Here is a 19668-nt window from a genome sequence, read left to right on the forward strand (position 1 = left end):
ACCCGGGACCCAAGTGCACGCCACCCATCCACGGCTCCACTGCCCTGGATACAGCCCGTGGGAGGACCCCATGCCTACCCCATCCCCTTTCCCTAGTGACAGGGCCCCAATTCCCACTTCCTCCTGGGGACAGGAAGTTGTCCACAGCCAGCTGAGGTTTCCGGCCCCCTAGGCCCGATAAGGTCACTGGATAGCAGCTGGGGACAGCAACTTGGGGGTTTCTATTGTCCAGGCACAGGCCACCAGGGCCTGAAACACCCAGGATTTTGAGGTCACCAGCCCAGGTGATCCATCTTTGCCTGGAAAAACCTAACACCCACCCTGGGACCCCCTGGGTCCCTCTGTCAAGCCCCACCTTCTGGGCATGTGAAACTGGGCAGATACTGGGTGTCTCCCAAAAACTCCCCCACCCACCCAAAAAAAAAAAAAAAAACCAAGACAGAACACAGAGACCAGGCAAGGAGACGTCGTAACAGGCTGCATTTAGTGGTTGGGTTTTTCTTTTATGTACAAGAAAAATGAGTTCTATTTTTTTCGGATTTTTTTCATAATCTTTTGTTTGTATGTTTTTTATTACTTTTAAATCTTGTCCCCCCACCCCCAAAAAGTGCATTTTTTAAATCAATTGATTTGTTTTCGTTCTGCCTCCCCCACTTTATAAAGATTCTTACATCCAGTCAGTGGAATGTCTGTTCTGTGCTCCGGACCCTACACACCAGGCCTGGGCCCTAAAATTCCAAGGCACCTCATTCTGAACCTGGGGCGGGGCACCCCTGGCCCTCTGCCTCCTGAACCCCGTGCCCCCAACCAAGATAAGTCAATATTTAGTGCGAGCTAGTTCTGAACTGAGATAATCATTCCTGGGGTGAGGAAGCTCCCCAAGACCCCTGACCCGTCCGGTGCTAGCCACCCCGTACTCCGGGAAGGCTGTTTCCTCAGCTTAAATAACTTTTTAAAATAAAACTGCAAATATAAATATCTTTCTTTCTCAAAAAATAGGATTTTGCTCTTTTTTATTTTTTTGTCGGTTTTTGTCTTTTTTTGTTTTTTTCTATTTTTCCTTTCAGCCTGTGTCCCCATTTACAATCCCGATTTGCACTGTGGACTCCCAGGAGTCCCTGACAGCCGGCCTGATGCCCACCTGTGCTGCCTCAGCAGGAGCGTCCCCCGGCCGCCCAACCAGAGGACCCACGGGAGCACCCGAGGAAGGTCAGCTGTACTCGGACAGGGTGACAGGGTGGTGGCTGCTGGAGGGAGGGGTCCTCCTGAGTGACCACCCCAGGGCACTAGCTTTGGTTCCGCCCACTCGAGCCCAGCTTGGCAGGGCCATGGCTGGGCCAGGTCTGTCATTTACATTCATTGGTTTCTATATATATAGATTTTTTTTCATTTTTATTATTTTTTTGCCTTTTTATTTTATTTTATTTTTCTTAATCTCGAAAGGCCAGTGGGGTAGGAAGGCAAAGAGCAGCAACTACTCAGCAGGCATGGCCTATGCTCAGGTCACAGGCTGGGGACAGCTGAAGGCCAGTCCCCTCCCCAGTCCTGGGGTCCCCGGAACCCCCCTGGCTGGGCCCTCTCTCTCTCTCTCACTCAAACACACGAAAATTCACCATAATGGAAGTAACAAGTTTGTTATCTTTTTCCGATTTTTTTTTCTTTTTGTCGTTGGTACCAGGCATTTGAAAAGAAAAAAAAGAAAAAAAAAGAGCACACACACAAAAATAAACCCCCAAACAACCAAACAAAAATCTCTCTCTCTACAGCACCCTCCGCTCAAACCTCTAGTGAATTCCACAATTCTCTTTGGCAACTTTTATCACGGCCTTAATTTAAATAAAAATTTGTAAAAATCGATCCACATTCTATATACAGTGTGTGATTGCAATATGGGGAGCAGGGGGGCGGGCCTTGGGGTTGTCCCGGCGATGGGCCCATGCGGTGGCTGCGGCCCCCCAGGACGGGCTGGCGGTTAAGGCAAGGTGGGTGTGGGTGGGCAGAAGCTGAGCGCAGAGCTGGGGGCAAGGGTTTAGTGCAATTCCCAAGGGGGTTTGCGTTGTCGCTGGCGGGCTATGGGGCACCCCCCACCACAGTCCCCAAGGGCTCCACCCACCCCAAGTCTGGTGGCCACTGGCCAGGATGACATGTGATTAAGGTTGGTTTTATTGCGAGGGTGGAGCAGTGGGGGCTGCTGGGCCCTGCTTGGCCACAGCCCGGTTCCCGGGACAGCTCTCCATGGGAGTGGGGTGCAAGGGAGGCCAGCACCACCCCGCCCCTGGGCCTGCCCCTTCTGCTGGCCCCAAGGGGGGATCCTGAGACTTTTGGGGAGGAGGCTCACGGGATGGGAGGGGATGAAAAGGAAAACCTCTCTGTTAGAGACTGGAAGCGCCCTTCTTATCGAGCTTCCCTTTAGAGCCAAAGAACAAGACATTTGTCAATAGACACACGGGGCACCTCCACCCATGCCCGCACCCGGCAGCATCGTCCCCAACCCCGGCCCCTGTCCGTGGCCTGTGGCTCGGTCACACCGGGCCTTTGGGGGGGAGCCGGAGTTTGGGGGCGTGGGGGTTCAGGTGCCGGCCCCTGGGTTACAGTCAGTGCCTTTGAGTAAAAAGGGGGTGCCTAGGAGGTACTACCACACGGGAAGGGGGGCCGGGCAGGAGTCGTGGGGTCTGGCTGGCCAGGGACCAGCCCTCTCTCCCTCTCTCTCGGGGACATCCCTGAGCTGGGAAGCAAATTGGCGAGCCGAAGGGGACAGCGGCCCTGGCTCCCAGGCCTGTGGTCTCCAACAGAGACAAGAGAAAATCAACTGGGCTGGGGAAAGGGGGCCTGGCAGACTCGGGGACCCTGGGTCCCTTCCCGCGGCGTCCTGGCCTCCCCGCCCTGAGCCTCGGGAACACACGTGGATTCTGCCGGAGCAATGGGTTGGGTTTCTTTATTTTATACAAAAATAAATTGACTTAGTTACTTTCCACTGCTTGCTCGCTCGCTCTCTCTCTCTCTCTCTCTCTCTCGCTCTCTCTCTCCAATTTTTCATAGAAGCTGGGCGCAACTTGTAAACATTTCTTAAGAATGAAAAGTACCCGTTCAGTTACAAAGTGCCAAGATCCCCACGTGGCTGTCACCGCTTTAGCTGATTTTTTTTTTTAAGTTTTTGTTTTCCCTTCGTATTTAGTAAAATCTTGGGGTTTTATTGCTGTTTTGTGACATTAAGCTGTGGCTTCTCTTGCCCCCCTCCCCTGTCCCTGCCTGAGTCCCTGGGGTTCCCTCTGATCTTGGCTACATCCCCCCAAAACTGCTGCCTGCTGCCGGCTCCTCTGAGGAAAAGAATATTTTATATATCTCTCTCTATATATATATCTCTATATAAACTGTCTTTAAGGAGGAAAAGGGGAAATAGATCTAAAAAGTGCTTTAAAAAGTGGGGCGCAGGGTGAAGACGAATTTTCAATCTCTGAACATGGGGTGGGGTCAGGCTAGCGGAGACAGGAGGGTGGGGGGGTCGCCCTGAGCAGTGGCCCCGAGGACCCCGCCAGGTGTAAGTGCCGTGAAAGAAGGTGGCGGGACCCCGGCGGCCCCCCAAATCCCAGCTCCGGCCACCCAGGCTTGGGAATAAATAGACTTTATGTCAGTGGTGGCCAGGGTAGGGGTGTGCAGAGGTGCGAGGCCACAGGCGGGACGGGAGCAGGGAGGCCGAGGGGACACCCCCCTCTTTAGTAAGTGCCCTGAGGAAGGAGGGTGGGGAGCCAGGGACCATTTTAACGTCCACTCACAGTGGACAGAAAGCATTTAAGGTCTGTCTGAGACCCCTAAAACCAACCAGCAAGGAGCCGGGCGCCTGTCCTGGGGGTCCCCATCACCCTCACCTTAGCCAGGAGCAGGCAGAGAGGCCCCCGGGGTGGGACCCCACGCGGACAGGGGCGAGGGGCACGGGAGCGGGTGCGGCCACGTCCTAAGAATCTGTGAAAGGCAGGCGTGCCCACAACGGCCATGGATATATACACGCACACAGGTCCGCGCGTGGATGGATGGAGGGCGTCTGGACAGACAGCTGTGGTGCTAGGGCGGGTGTGTTTTTTCTCTCTTCTCTCTTAAGTTTGTTTTGGTTTTGGTTTGTTTTGAATACAAGTCAGGTTGCAAAGTTACCCTCTGCAGTGGCCACAGCAGGGCCACCTGCACCATCGCTGCCGCTGCCTGCTACATTCAGGCGGCCCGAGCCGTCGGGGCTGGCCTCGTCCTCGTCCTCATCCTCGTCCTTAAAGTGCTTCTCCTGGCCATTGCGCGGGGTGTCGGGGAGCCCGGGAGGCGTGGCGGCCCCAGTGGGGACATCGGGGGGCACACCCCGCACGCGGGGCTTGCGGCCACGGCGCGAGGGGACCCCGTTGCAGCCGTCTTTCTTGAGGTGTCTGTGCAGGTGGTCAGAGCGCACGAAGGTCTTGCAGCAGCTGTCGCACTGGTAGGGCCGCAGCCCTGTGTGCACCCGCATGTGGTTCTTCAGGTCGTAGTTGTGCGCGAAAGCCGCGCCGCACTGCTGGCACAGGTACGGCTTCTCGCCTGTGTGCTTCCGCATGTGCACCTTCAGCTTGTCCTGCCTGCGGGCGAGTGGGTGGGGGCACGGTCAGCAGGCACCCGAAGACCCCAGCCCCACCCAAAGCCCGTACTAAGGGACACTGCTGTGCAACCCCAGGAATGCCCCTTCGCACAACAGTACTGATTCACTCGGCACCTGCTGGATGTCAGGCCCTGAAAATGCCACCGGGAAAAGGGGCCCAGGGCTATGGGTGCTCTGGCCCAGAAAGACTTTTACGCCGGCTGGGCGGTGGTAGCCTGGTCTACACCTTGAGAGACCCTCTCTCTAAGAAAAGTACTACATCTCAAAAACATGCATGGAAGGACAGCAGCACCCCAGGCCACCCTCTGGGGCCTCCTAGACCCTCACAGTGACCCTGCACCACAGCTCCCCACACCCCAAGGCCTCACATGTATCTTGGCTGGCTTCCCTTCTGTGCCCCTGTACCTGAGACACAGCCCAGTGTTGGGACGACTGGCCCACAGTCCCGCAGAGCCCGGGGGTGCACTCATTGAGATGGTGACTTTCTCCCAGCCCTCACTTGCTGACTCGTGTGACAGTTCTTAGTTCTGTCTGTCCTGTTCTGAGGCATGGACTCCCCGCATAATCTTCCAGCAACCCAGATGGCGTCTTTGATCACGAGGAGCAATAACCCCTGTTCAGGCCCTATGGCCCCTCTGCCTTTGCCAAACCCTGGGCACCTGGCTCCTGCTTGGGCTCCATCTCTGGCACAGCCCAGGCTGCCACCCATGCGCCCTTCATGGCTCCCTACTGCTAGAAGGACAAGGCCACCGGTCCTCTACACCAGACCCTTGCCTCTGCCTCAGTTGTACCAAGAGAACATGCATGAGGTGAACCCCACCCCACCCTCTGTACTTCCCTCCCACGATCTGCATCAACTATTGGGGGTTTCTTCGGCAGTCCCCCTGCACAGGCCCCACCCACCCAGCACACCAGTGGTTAACGATTTTCTAGATGTGTAAGGGAGAGTTCCCTAGAAGGCTCAGAGGGGGAACTGGATGGCCTAGGGTTGCACAGCAGGACAGGGGCCACACAGAAGCAGGGAGGGGGTGGGAGGCAGCCCCAGTTTCATCACCCCAAGCCCCGGCCTGGGTAATTATAGCCCCGGCTGCCACAGGCCTGGCTTACTCAATGCTCACTGTGAGTCACAGGGGCCCCTGGGCTCCAGGCCTGGAGGGGGCGGTTGGGGTGGGGGCGGGGAAGGCCCCAGAGAAGGGGTGAGTATGCAGGCCACAGGAGAAAAGGCCTCACTAGGCACCCCTCCCTGGGCCTCAGTTTCTCTGTGGGGAAGAGCCAGCCCCAAGCCTGGGTGGAGCCAGGTGCACACCTGGTGAGAAGGGAGAGTGCTGGGTGGCAGCTGGCAGGCCAGGAGCTCCACCATGCTGGTCCCTGCAGAGCCTATTCCAAAGGAGGGGCCCACGGTCCCCCAGGCCACTCCCCGGGGGCGGAGATTCCCCACTGCCAGTCTCACCCACTGAAGCAACCGCCTCCGTGGTGCTCTTTGTCCCCACCTGGCACTCCTGGGCACCGGAGTCCTGCCGCACCCTCCTCCCCTGCCCTCTGAGGAGGGGACCGGGGTTCTGGGGAGGGGGTCGGGTGGGGCCAGGAAGTTAGGACAATGGTTTCTTTCTTCAGGCCTCGTAGGCGTGGCTGGGGGAACCCCAGGGCAGGGGGTAACAGCTGAGTCACTGGGCCTGGCTGCACCCCTGCCTGCCACACATAGGTCTAGTCTGCCCTGGGTCCACACAGCTCAGGAACTACCTCTGGACTGCTCAAATGCAACCACAAATAGCCCCGGACTGCCCTTGAACTCTCCCTAACTCCTTCCCAGTTCTTTCCACACCTTAAGGCTCAGACCCAGAGACTCCAGCTAACAGCAGGCCCCAGGGCCTTTGCACAGCTGGCCCCTGCTTGAGAGCCTCCCCTGCTCAACTGGCTGGTGGCCTGGTGGGACTCTGGCCCATCTGGGCACAACAGCATTCCTGCACCTGGAAAGCACCTAACAAAGGCCGGCTGGGGAGCCCAGTGCGGTGGCGCACTTTCTGCCCAGCACTGCTGTGGCAGAGCAAAGAGGGTCTCTGCCAGTTCCTGGCCCGCCTAATCTGCATGGGGAGCCCGGGTCTCAAATTGAGGAAACCGAAACAGGCCAGGCGGTGGTGGCGCACGCCTTTAATCCCAGCACTTGGGAGGCAGAGGCAGGGGGGGGTCTCTGAGTTCGAGGCCAGCCTGGTCTACAGAGTGAGTTCCAGGACAGGCTCCAAAGCTACAGAGAAACCCTGTCTCGAAAAATAAAAACAAAAACAAAAAAAAATCAGACAAAACATCGTGGAGGCTGATGGATCCCAGTGAACAAACAGACGTGGGCGATGCAGGGAGGCCCTGAGAGTCGAGCCCTGCCCCCCCACGTCCTACCCCGCCTGCTCACCTGGTGAAGCGAACTTTGCAGATGTTGCATTCGTAGGGCTTCTCGCCCGTGTGCGTGCGGATGTGGCGGGGCAGCTTGCCTGCACCCTGGATCACCTTCTCGCAGATGGGACACTTCTGGAAGGCCTTGGCCCGGATCTTCTTCTCGCCCTTCTGTGACCAGGCCGGGTACACGTCGCCATCGTGAGCGCCGCTGAAGTACTTCAGGTAGTAGTCCATGACACCCTTGTCGTCTGCGCGGGACTCCTCATCACTGTCCCCTCGGCCCACCGACGACATCATCTGCTGTAGCAGCGTGCTGGCCGCCAGCCCATCCACATCGGCCGCGTCGCCATCCTCACCCTCGGCTGCGCCCGACAGGAAGCCTGGGGAGTCACCAGGCTCGGGGGCTGCCTCGGACAATGATGCTGCCTCCTCCTCTCCGACGCGGCCATAGTGGCCGTTCTGTGTGGCAGCCGGCGGGGCGGTGGGTGGCGGGAAGAGTCCCCCGGCCGGGGCATCCTCGTCCCGCTCAGGCCACAGCCCTGGGGTGCTGTCGCCCTCGTCCCCGTCGCCCGCGGGTGGCCGCTCGGCGGGGGGCCCCGGGCCGTAGAAGTCCAAGCCATTGCAGTCGCCCGCAGCCACGGCCGCAACGGCAGCAGCAACAGCGTCCTTAGTGGCATCGAGGTCGTCTTCAGGGGCGCCAAAGCCAGGCCACGGGAAGGCGGCGGGGGGCAGGCTGTTCATGGGGTTGCTGCGGAAGAACTCCAGGTACTCCTTGGCGCGCAGCAGGTTGCGCTGGTCCGTGGGGCCCGCCCCATCGGGCTGGCCTGCGTCTCCCACATCGTCGGCCGCCAGGATCTGGCGCTCCAGCAGGTCTGCGCACACGTGGCTCACGGCCGGGATCTCCAGCAACCGCGCGGCACTCAGGATGTCGCCCACGTTGGCCGTGCTGACCGTGAGCGTGGCGGTGTAGGCGAAGTCCATGAGCGCCGTCAACGCCTCGGCGCTCACGAAGTCGATCTCGTACACGTTCTGCTGGTCCACGACGGCGCCCGACGTGAACAACTTCTTGAAGTACTGGCTGCAGGCGGCCAGCACCGAGCGGTGCGTGGGGAACTCGCGGCCCTCCACCAGGATCACCACGTCACACAGCAACCCCTGTGTCCGCTGCTCATTCAGGCCGCTCAGGATGTCGCTGCTGTGGTCCGGGAACGGGATCCCGATGGGACCATCCACGCCGCCAGCCATCTTCCCCACCGACACCTGCAGGGAGAGGGAAAGATGGCTATCAGCCGAGGGGACCCGGCTAGAGGAAGGTGTCACCAGAGAATGGCTGGACTCCCTGTGCCTGCAGACCAGACCTGGGTCCTGTAGAGGGAGGCTATCCATCCACGACCCCACAGTGAAGTCAGGCCAGTGAGTAACAGGGGAAACCAAACTGCCAACCAGGCCACGCCCCCACACAGGACAGGGCCTCCTGTCTTGGTTGTTCCCCAGAATGGCACTCAATATGTGCCAGGCCTCAGTCTCCCCATCTGACAAATGGGCAACCACTCCCGGAGGACCCTGGCAGAGGGGTATCAGGCTGTCCCACCCGTCCCCATCCCTCCTCGTCTCTGCCCCCCCCAGCTGTGACTCATCTGCCCACGGCCTTGTGCAACCCTCTGGCGCTGTCCCCACCCCTCCGCCCTCTCCAGGGAGCCAGGCTGCCCTTCACCACCCAACAAGGCCCACATTCCTCCAGATCCTCCTGCCTGCCATTGTAGGGCCAAGGGCCACTGCAGGCCGTCCTTAGAAGGGACAGGGCCCAAGCTGCACCCTCTTCAGCTTCCCAAGGCCTCTGGGCCCCTCCTGTCCCATGCCTGGCCTGGTGCTCACCCAGAGGTTCAAGAGGGAGGCACCGTCCATGGTGGGTCTCCTCTCACAGGAGTGCCTGGTGACACAGACTCCTTTGTGCCCCTCGGCCACCACCCACCCTCTCTTCCCGCCCCACCAGCTAGCTGCTTGAGCAGAACCCTGGACGGGGAGGGACAACTCAGATGTGATTGTAGGGACTAGGGGGCCAGAGGGGGTGACCAAGGCACAACCCTGGGAAGCTTCGAGGAGCCCCCATGGGTGGTTTCCACCCCCTCCCACCACTTGCTGTCTGGCCCTGGGCCTTGGGGAGAATGTGGGCAGACAAGACAATCCTGTCCCCTCCAGCCACAGCCAGCCACGGAGAGGGAGGGGGCACGTGACCCCAAAGATGTCCCCCAGCCAGAGTGACCCAGGTCCCTTGAGAGATGGCTCAAAAGTGTTCCTACAGGGGCCCCCAGGGCCTGAAAAAGTCCAAATGAGTCAGCCTAGCTGCTGCCCTGGGCACGGCCACCCTGGCTTCCCACCAGGCGCAGCGCTCCAGGGCCAGGGGCTGCTGAGCCCTATTTTAAGTGCGAAGGCGCCCAGGCTCCAGCCTCTGGGTCATGGCTAGGCCAGGCCTGGAGACATGGGGCCACAGAAGCCAGCCCCATATCACATCCACCCCCCACAAAGGTGACAGGGTGCCCAGGGCCCCAGCAGACACCTGCCTCGCCACGCCCTGGGCCTCTGGAGGCCTCAGGTGAGGAGCAGGCCCCGAGAACAGCCATAGCTCCTGGGGCACACAGGGCGCCAAGAACCTCTGCTGGGCTCCAGTGAAGCACACCAGTCAACCATGAAGGAACTGAGGCTGCCCAGCTCCAGGCCTATGTCCCTCCTCAGGGAGACCTTCCCAACGATAACTGGGGTCCCCACACAAGAGTTCCTGCCTGTGCCTGCCTCCGTGGGATTTCTGGGGCTCTTCAGTGCTGAGTCGGCGGCCGGGCAAGGGGCAGGCCCTGGCAGGCCCCTTCTGGGTTAGAGAGGTGGGGCACCCTCTCCTGAGGCCAACTGTACAGTAGGGTCAAGCAAAAGGTCAGATGAACCAAAGACCCAGGCCCACACCCTGCTCCACCCACCTGGAAGACTGACACACCCAGTATCAGGGGACAGCTGCCGGTCCCACCTCTCCTCTAGGACTACCCGCTAGTACCTGCGAGGGCCCCAGGGGCTGAGGAAGGGTACTAGGGACCAAGGGTCTGGAAGTGGGAGAGGGGTGGAAGCCTAGGGCTGGGGTCTTTCCAAGGTCACACAGGTGAAGGCTAGGACTGGCCTCCAGGTCCTCAGGAAGAAAGAGGGGGCTTCTGGGAAGGGGCCGGGCGGAAAACTTGCCACCCACCACCTTATTCACATTCCTGGGGCAGGGCCCAGGCGGCAGATGAGGTTGCCAGGGTTCCTGCGAGAGCTCCTGCAGGAGGCCACGCCCCTCTGGGCCTCAGTTTCCTTGGGGACTCTGGCCTGAGGTCGCACACTGCACCCCTGCTCAGGTGCGCCCATCAACCCCTTGGGGCTCTGGGGCTTTTCACCCTGGCCTTCACTAGGCCCAGAAAGGGTGGGCAGCCACCCCAAGGTCACACAGCAAGCCTGGCAGCAGGTACAGCCCGCCAGGCCCCTGCCCCGCGGCCCCCGCCCCCTCCCCGGCCTGTGTTGCAAGGGTTGGTCCCTATGGGTTACAGAGCCCTGACCTGATGCCAATGCCCGCCTGGCCTGGTCTAATTGAACAGGAATTCATTGGGGGCCCAGGGGTGGCCTCCCCAACCCGACTAAGCAGCAGCAGAGGGCCAGGCAGGATTCACTCAGGCCCCGCCATTTACTGTGCATTTATTGCCATAATGGGGAGGGGCTTCCTGCCCGGGGGCCTTAAAGGGCCAGAGGCAGGAAGGCAGCCGGCCCAGTGGGAAGTGTGTGAGTGTGGGGGCGGGGACAGGCAGGCCTGTGGGGAGCCCAGCTCCAGGGTGGGGCCCAGGCCCACCCTGTTCCCACGCTCCGAGTGCCACTCATCCAGGAAAGCCAGAAGTGAGGCCTAGTTCCAAGTGGAAAGGAAGACCTTCCCCGCTATGGAGGGGTGAGGCTCCTGCTGCTGGGGGCAACCAAGTCAGACCAAAAGGACCCTGAACGGACAGAACTGAGCTTAGCTGCACCTGTTATCCAGGATGCCCTCAGAAAGCAAGTCTGAGGGGGCCTGGCAAGACTCTCCTGCCACCTGTAGCCACCTGCAAATGCTCCCCAGAAGGTCCCTGGCTGGCCCAGGGGCCTGCAGAATCCGCCACCTCCCTCCCCTGGCTCAAGGTGGGCCCGGCCTATTTCCCGTCAAACCAGAAAGGTGTGGGTGGGGAGGGCCACTGAGTGGCCCAACCCCAGCCTGCTGAGGGGACAGATGGAGGGGCCGGGCCTCAGGCCACACTCCAGATCCCACAGAGTGGACATGAAAGGAGGCCGGACCCTGAGACAGTGCTGGAGGAGGGCTGACCACCCTCATCCCACCTGAGGACAGGGGACACTGCTGGGAGTGGGTCTGGAACCGGGGCCCCTCCCTCAACACACGGGGGACTAGATCAGAGAGGGGAGGCCAGGGCCCAGGGCCACAGAGCCAGCTGGAATTTGAACCTGGCTGGTCTTGCCTAACTCGTTCTTCCCAGGGCGCCTCTCCCCTCCCCCGACACAGCCCCCAGGGAGCTCAGGGCACAGGGGCGCTGCCCTCACAGGAGCTATGGGGCAACATCACCCTGGGGGGCTGGCAGGACTGGGGTCCCTCTGCCAGTTCAGGACGGCAGAGCCGCTGCCGCCCACCAGTCCCTCCAAACCTGTTAAGGTTGGCGGCGGGAAGTAGGGAAGAGGACACAGTCAGGGAAACTGAGGCAGAGGGGGAATTTGGCCCCTCTTGGTGGGCTGCAGACCCTGCCTCAGCTTGCTCTCCTGGCTCGCTGCAGGGCCTGTGATGGGGGAAGGCCAGGGTGGCTCAGGTGGCAAAGACCCTGGGGTGCCCCGAGCAGACCCCGGGGAAACCCAACCCAAGAGGACACACAGACACAGGTTAAGGATCCGAGACAAGAGTTGTGGGCCCTCCCCGCGTCAGGCCCTGGGGACCAGGGGTGCAACTGTGGCACTGTAAACCTGGAACCCAGATGTACACTGCCCACCGTGTGCCCAGTCCCCAGGGTAGCAGATGCATGGGACCAGGGGACAGACTAGGGTTCCAGCTGTGTGACCTTGGAGTCTCACTGTCCCTCTCTGGGCTCAATGTCATTGTGGGCAGGATCCCTAGCCATGACAGGTGTTAGTTACGGCATCCAGTCCCAGACACCAGCCTCCCAATCTTTTGGAAGAGAGTCCCCTGGAACACTAGGGGACTTTTGGGAAGACCCCTACACTCAGGGGGAGACCACCAGGGACATGACCTTGAGTCTATCCCGTGTGCCTCCCAGTCCCTCTGTCCCTCTGGCCTCGAAGACCCCCGCTTACCAGAGCCCTCCTCACTCCAAGCCTGGGTTTCCTTCTATGTGACAAGGACTGAGTTACAGGTCACACAGCCTCAAGGAAAAGAACAGAATGCACCCAAAAGCCACCAAGGACGAGGCACTCCTGCCCAGAAACCATCCCCACACCAGGCCACACAGGACTCTGCCTCTCTGGCCTCAGTGTCCCCAAACGCCTGAGACCCTGGGTGTATAGCTCCCCTTCCTGAACAGGGAGCTGCCTGGCCTAGGCCAATTTCAACTAAATAATAAATACCCCCACCCCCAAAGTGACCGGCAAATTAAAATTTCAGTGTCCCGGTTGGATCCTGTTTCCTGCCTGTCTTCCAGCCCAGGCTGCCCCCTCCCTCCCTCCCCCAGGCCGTCTCCACAGCGATGCCTGCCGGTAAACAGAGCCCCGAGCCCAGCCCCGGAGAGGTGCCAGAGCCTAGCTGGGGGAGCCACTGGAGGCCCTCTGGGAAAGGTGTGGGGTGGGGAGGTGACCCTGGGATGAGCAGACATCCCCAGGCTGAGAGAACCCTCTTGCAACCCAGGGCCTAGCCTGAGCTGAGGGAGGGAGGGAAGGCCTGGGGACCTCTCCCACCTCAGTCCTGCCAATTGCAAGTAATCAGCTTGGTGCCTGGGGGGGGGGCTCCCCCCTCCTCAGCGTGGGAGCGGCCACTCAGGGTGACGCCCTAGGCCCGGGCTTGGGGGAAGGTGGGGGGGTTGGCTTGCTGACATCGGAGGCCGGAGACACCCTCGCCGGGGGAAGCAGCTGTGGGGGGGGGGGGGGGGAGACACAGGGTTTCCGCCAAGTCTGTCACCCATGGGTGCTGGGCTTAGTGATTCACGGGTGCTGAGCTAAGTAGGTCTGCTTGGAAAGGGAGGGAAAGGAGAGGAGGGAACCAGGGAAGCCATCTGTCTCTCTCTCTCACTTCCGCCACTAAAGAAGCACCCTTGGGTGCCAGGCCCAGGTGGGGACGACGGCGGGGGCGCACGTGGTGGCGATGGCGACGGGGAGGAGGAGGAAGGGAAGAAGGAAGGGACGGGACGGCGGCCCCGAGGCCGCGCGGCTCCTACCTCCTTCCCGGGCGGCGCGAGGGCCCCGACGACCGTGACGATGGCTGCGGCGGGCTGGCGGCTCCGAGCGCCGGCGGGCGACGCTGAGCCCGGCCCCGCGCCACCCTCCGCCGCCGCCCGGCCAATCCCCACCCGGGCTGGGGGGAGGGCGATGCAAATTACCCCGGATCTGGGTCCGCCCGTCACCTCCCCCGCGCCCGGCCCGGCCCGCGCCAGGCCGCGCATCCCCGGCCTCGCCTGAAGCCCCGAGGCCCTGACACCACACCCTCCCCCTGGGAGGGAACGTCTCGTCTTGCGGAGGAACCTTTCTCCTCGTCCCGGAGCGTCCGGAACTAAACGGAAACGGGAAAAAAAATAAAATAGCGAAACGAAGGGGGGGGGCCTAGGGACGGTTACACAACAGGAGGGGAGGGGCGGCAGCCGGAAGCCAGGACCGCCACCGGCCCCCGGCGAGGGAGCCACGGAAGCTCCGCCCCTCCCACAAGACCCCGCCCCTCGACGCGGGGTCCACCCTCATACTGCGCCGCGCCGGACGGCTTCTCCCTCCCATTGGTCCTCTGGTCCGCCGCTCACCGCCCCTCCTCTGCAACGCCCCTCCCTGACCGGTGGCATCGCGGAGCATTCTGGGACTTGTAGTCCAAACTCCCTGACCACCTTACGAGGCGCCAAGCCCTGAAGGTAAGAGAAAGAACTACAGCGCCCAGGAGAACCGAGAGAGGCCGCGCCCGCCCCCCGGACACCCCACCCCTTCCCCCCGCCTCTCGCTATTTTTTTTTCTTTCTGCAAAGCCCCCCTCCCTGTTTTTTCAGCCCCCTCCCCCCTCCCCCATGGAGCTCCATCCTGCGTCCAACTCCAACGTCTGCGCGCAGTCCCGGATAGCCCCCCCCCGCCCCGCCTGCCCACGACCACTCGGAAAGGGGAACGGCGCGCGCCCCGGGCCCTACTGCAAACTTAGCACGCGACGCGCCCCTCTGCCCCCACCTCCGCCCGCGGTGCGGCCCGGCTCCCCTCCCCCGCGCCCCGCGCGCCCGGAGCCCCGAGGCTGGGCAGCCCAGGGGAGCGAGCGCAGGCTCGTGCCCTTCGCCCCGGAGGGACCCGGGCGGAGCCCCCCCCCACTAGCCTCCGGCTGTAACCGGACACCCCCTGGTTTCTAGAACCCCGGAGCTGCGGAGGCGCCCTCATCCAGCCCGTCTCCGCTCTCTTCGGGCGTTCCGGGTGCGCACTGCGCCCCCGGCCGCGTCCCCACCCTGCAAGGAAATTAAAAAAAAAAAAAAAGAAAGAAACAAAAACAAAACCCACCTCTCCGAGAGGGCTCCCCTTCAGCCCGGGCGGCTTACCTCGCGGGGACCCGGGCCCGGAGGACGCGCGATCGGGGCTGCCCGCGGCGCGGACCTCGCTCGGGCGGGCGGCGGCGTCACTGCCCCTACAGTAGCCGTACAGTACGCAAAGCCCCGTATGATGCTCGCGACTCCCTTCCTGGTTTGTCCGAGGGCAAGAGGGGTCCTCCCTCGTCTTAAAGGTGCCGCAGCGCCGGCACCCCCACGCCCAGCCCGCCCCCCCCGGCCGCCGCGGCCAGAACAGGCTCTGCAGGTCGGCTCTTGCCACGTCCCGCGGGGCTGCGCCGCGAGAGCAGATGCGGCTGCGATTAGGGATTTGGGGGTGCCGGGCGGGCGGGGGGCGCAGCCCCGACCCATCGGCCCCTCCCCTGGCAAGCCCGTGACCTCTCCGCCCCGTGCGCGGCGCCGTGCCAGCCTGCTGGCTTATCTACGGCCCGGAGCACCCCGGGGTGCTGGGGGCGGGCAAGAGGGGCCCCTCGGGTGTAAGGGGTGGGGGCCGCAGATAAACAGCCCCAGCCTGTGCGCTCTGGGCGGGGTGCAGGGGGCGCGAGCTGTGCCCCCGACGCCAGGGGCAGGGTGGGGCGGGTTGGCAGCGGGGGCGGGAGCGCGGTGCGCACCCGGAGGACCCACTTCTGGAGCGTGGGGGGCGCGCTGGACCCGGGAGCTGAGGGGAAGGCGAGGAAGTGACGGTCCTCCCACCGCCACACCTCTCTCCTGGGCCACCAGGGCAATGGCATGATTCCTCATCGCCCTCCCCTGGGCCTCAGTTTCCCCAAGTGTTGCAAGGGACTGGAGGGAGGATGGGGTTGTTGCAAAGAAGGCGAAGTTGCCTCGGAGCTCTGGCTTTCCGTACCTTCACCCTGAGCCTCAGTTTACCCAAGAAGTCCCAGGAGAGGAAGAAGGAGGGTATTTGCTGGGGTCAGCAGCCTGCATCTGAGCTCCGGGTCCCCCAGCCCCCACCATAAGCCTCAGTTTACCCAAACTGCGACGAACCCAGAGGAGGAGGAGCTGGTTGCAAGTATGGCTAAGTTGTTTCAGAGAGTCGGGTCTCCATCTACCCCCATCTGGGCCTCAGTTTACCCAAAGCCGTGCCAGGGAACCCCCCCCAGGGTTAGGCTTGCAGGGCCCCGAGGTGGCAGCTCAGCTCGGGGGGTCCCTCCCTCACCGTTGCAGCCAGCCAGCAAACCTGCCGCCCCGCGATTACATAAAACAGTCGCCTCCACCCGGCTGTGCCAGGGGCGTAGCGCGGGGAAGGGGTTGGCGAGGGGCGGAGAAGGACGGTTGTTTTCCAGGCCTTGTAATTTTCCCCGCAGCCGGCTGGCTGGCCTGGCTGAGGTGGGGCGTGGACCCGGACCCTCGCCGGAGCGTCGCGCAATCCCGGAGCAGGACGGAGGTGGGGAGTCTGGAAGCGCGGATCCAACCCAGCTTTATTTCTTGTTTTCCTTTTTCACCCCCGTGTCTTTTTCTCTCCCACTTCCTCTCCGGTCGTGGGAGAGGTCCGGAGAGGGAGGGGAAGGGAGAGGAGGGGACAAGCGACATCCCGGTTCACCAGGCCTGCTGGGTTTGGGCTCCACCACGCTACCCGACAACCCGGCTGTGGGTCCTCAGCTCGCGGGAGGGGGCGGAGTAAGAGCGTACTCCAGGCTTCAGTTTCCCCTTCTGCGCCCCTTCTGATAGACCGCATGGGATGTCAGCCTCCAAATATTTGGGTCCTTACTTTAGGATATTTTTCATTCATTGGTATTACTGTTATCAATATTTTTTACAGATTGTCCTAATATGTTTATTTTGTTTTTTACATCAAAGCATCGACCCCTCCCCCGTCTCCAACACATCTTTAAAAGTACAGTTCACCTGGATCTATGGGAGGCAGATAGAGGCAGGTGGATCTCTGTGAGTTCTAGGCCAGCCTCGTCTACAGAATGAGTTTCAGGACAGCCGGGACTACGTAGTGACACTCTGCCTCAAAAATATAAATAAAAATGCCTTTCAACACCCAAGCAGTCTGGATTCGCGTTTTGTATTAATAAATTGCCTTCTAAGGGGAAACCCAGGAGGTCCCCCACAGGGGAAGTGGTAGCCCCGCGCCAGGCAGTGACACCAGCCATGAAGGTGGGCAGCCACGTGAGCCCGACGGGGGTGGGGTGGGGACCCGGAACCTTGGCCGTGGAACCCTTCCTCAAGCACCGGGGTGCCACGCCCTCCTGGATCTGCCGGGGCCACAGGGGGCGGGGTTACCCGTGTCTCCCGGAATTCACTGAGGGCACTTTCCACGCCCACGGCTGAAGCTCCTCCCACCTGCCTCGATTTCCCCAGAGACTGGTGCAGCTCCAGCGGTCACCTCAGGCTGGACCCTCCCTAGGGGCCTGGACAGACCAGCATCACCTGCAGAGAACCTTGGACCATATCTCCCCAGTTTTCTAATAAGTCCGAAAGGGGTCCAGGCCAGGTGGGAGGATGGGGGCGGGGTGAGTTAGGAGAGAACTGGAGGAGAAGGCTAGAAAGGGCTGGCCTGCGCAGCTTTCACGATCTCGCAGCAATCAATAGGATGACCGATGAAGCTTGGATTTTAATTCTGAGGAAGAGACAGGAGGATTCTAAGAGTCCTGAGGCTAGCCTGGTCAACATAGTGAGTCCTAGGTCACGCAGGACTACGTGTGGGGATCTTCTCTAAAAGGGAAAAAGTAAATAAATTAAAATCGAATCTAGGGCCGGGTAGTGGTTCACGCCTTTAATTCCAGCACTTGGCACAGACAGGTGGAGCTCTTTTGAGTCTGGCCAGCCTGGTCTACAGAGTGAGGTCCTGAACGTGAGGGCTACAGAAAAACCCTGTCTGGGGGGGGGGGGATCTAATCTAAATCTAAATCTAATCTAATTTAATGCTGTGGGTGAGGTGACACAGACCTGTGAGCCCTGCAGGTCAGAGGCCTGGAGAACCAGGAATTAGTTCAAGGTCACCCTCAACTACTTACAAATTTGACCCCACCAGGGCTCCTGGGGTCCCCAGCTCAAAAATAAACAAATTGCCTGGCAACAGCAGCTCAACCTTAATTGGAGCCCTCTGGGGGCAGAGGCCAGCCTGGTCTACAGAATGAGTTCCAGCACAGCCAGGGCTACACAGGGAAACCCTGTCTCGATAAAACAACAACAAAATAATAATTATAAGGCTGCAAAACGTTAATGCAATTAAAATATAAATCAGATCGAGGAGATGTGCTAGGGTCTGTGGGACATTTTACCCCTTAATTTATTTTTATTGATTTTTTTATTGAGCTCTCCTCCCTGCCTCTCCCCTCCCCTTCAGCCCTCTTGAAATTTACTCAGGAGATCTTGTCTTTCTCTGCTTCCCGTGGATGAGGACAATGTGGCACATTTACACAATGGAGTACTGCCCTTAATCAGTGATTAAGTCTGCCGGCACTGTTGACAGAGCATAGCTCCTGGAACATGGGATGCAAATTCGCGACTTTTATTTATTTGTTTGTTTGTTTATTTATTTATTATTTATACAGTATTCTGTCTGCTAGTATGCCTGCAGGCCAGAAGAGGGCACCTCGTAACAGATGGTTGTGAGCCACCATGTGGTTGCTGGGAATTGAACTCAGGACCTTTGGAAGAGCAGGCAGTGCTCTTAACCGCTGAGCCATCTCTCCAGCCCCGACTTTTTTATTTTTATTTCATGATTTATTTAACTTTAAGTGGTTTGGTGTGAAATCGAGTTACAGACAAGTGTGAGCTACCATGTGGGTGCTGGGACCTGAACCCAGGTCCTCTGGAAGAACAGCCAGTGCTCTAACCGCTGAGCCATCTCTCCAGCCCCAAAGTATTGAATTTGGGGGGTTTCTTTAATTTTTTTTCCTGAGACAGGGTTTCTCTGTGTAGCCCTGGCTGTTGCTGTCCTGGAACTAGCTCTGTAGACCAGGCTGGCCTCGAACTCACAGAGATCTGCCTGCCTCTGCCTCCCGAGTGCTGGGATTAAAGGCGTGTGCCACCACCGCCCGGCACAAATGTTCTATTACTGTAGCCCAGGTTGGCCTCCAACTCTTTATGTAGTGGAGGATGACCCTGAATTTGTGATCCTCCTCCTGCCTCCACCTTGCAAGTGCTGGCTGAGGTGCTGGGCTTGCACCAGTATCTCCCTGTTACTTCCCATTTTTAAGGAATGAATACAATTGCTCACACGTTAGAAGTTGGACACCCTAAGTGTGGAGGAAATCAGGTGATGTAGGCCCTTCGCTAAGCATTCTGGGAGCACCCTGGAGGCACAAGGGGATTTTGAGGGGTTGCTGGAGAAGGTGCCCCTTCTGTAGCGTCAGTGTGCTGTTCCTCTGATGAAGGCATTGTGGCTGTTGGTGCTGTGAAGTAGCTCATGCGTGTGTGTCTGTACAGCGTGCATGTGTGTGCACGTGTTTGCGTGTGTCTGTGTAGTGTGTGTGCACGCACACGCGCGTCTGTGTAATTGTGCTCGTGTGTCCGTGTGATATGCATAAAGCACAGAGAGGCTACAGCATCACACAGCACTCAGCTTTGCTCTGGGACAAGATTTATTTTTATTTATTTTGCTTTTTCCGAGACTGGGTTTCTCTGTGTATCCCTGACTGTTCTGAAACTCACTCTGTGGACTAGGCTGGCCTCGAACTCAAGAAATCCTCCTGCCTCTAAAGGAATCAAAGGTGTGCACTACTATAATCCGGCTAAGATCTTTAAATCATCATCCATCCAGGTAGGTAGCTGTCCCACAGGCGGTGTGTGTCTGAGAGGCTGGAAAGTGGGGCTTCCGGGTTCTCAGGCTAGCCCAGGTAAAGGCTCCGGGGCAGAGCTGATTCTCGCCAGCAGACACAGGAGTGCCACTGGAAGGGAAAACTATTTTAGTTCTGGATTTTTTTTTTACAATTTTTTTTTTTTT

At 59.9% G+C, this 19668-nt stretch overlaps 1 protein-coding gene across 3 annotated transcripts; it reads right to left on the reverse strand.

Annotated features, from left to right (window-relative positions):
- Positions 1-1002: 1002 nt before the first annotated feature.
- Zbtb7a (zinc finger and BTB domain containing 7A) lies at positions 1003-15318 on the reverse strand. 3 transcript variants are annotated; one of them, XM_026784970.1, is made up of 3 exons: positions 14763-15318; positions 7017-8260; positions 1003-4592 (listed from the first exon to the last, which is right to left on the reverse strand). In XM_026784970.1, exons 1-3 carry the CDS (start codon positions 15117-15119, stop codon positions 4130-4132), a joined length of 2064 nt encoding a protein of 687 aa, XP_026640771.1. In that variant the 5' UTR covers positions 15120-15318; the 3' UTR covers positions 1003-4129. The 3 variants fall into 3 exon arrangements, with proteins under 3 accessions (XP_026640771.1, XP_013206159.1, XP_026640772.1); XM_013350705.2 differs by having other exon boundaries at positions 14725-14842; XM_026784971.1 differs by lacking the exon at positions 14763-15318 and adding an exon at positions 13426-14056.
- Positions 15319-19668: the final 4350 nt, after the last annotated feature.

This window comes from Microtus ochrogaster, linkage group LG1, assembly GCF_000317375.1.
Source record: "Microtus ochrogaster isolate Prairie Vole_2 linkage group LG1, MicOch1.0, whole genome shotgun sequence".
Taxonomy (NCBI): Eukaryota; Metazoa; Chordata; class Mammalia; order Rodentia; family Cricetidae; genus Microtus; species Microtus ochrogaster.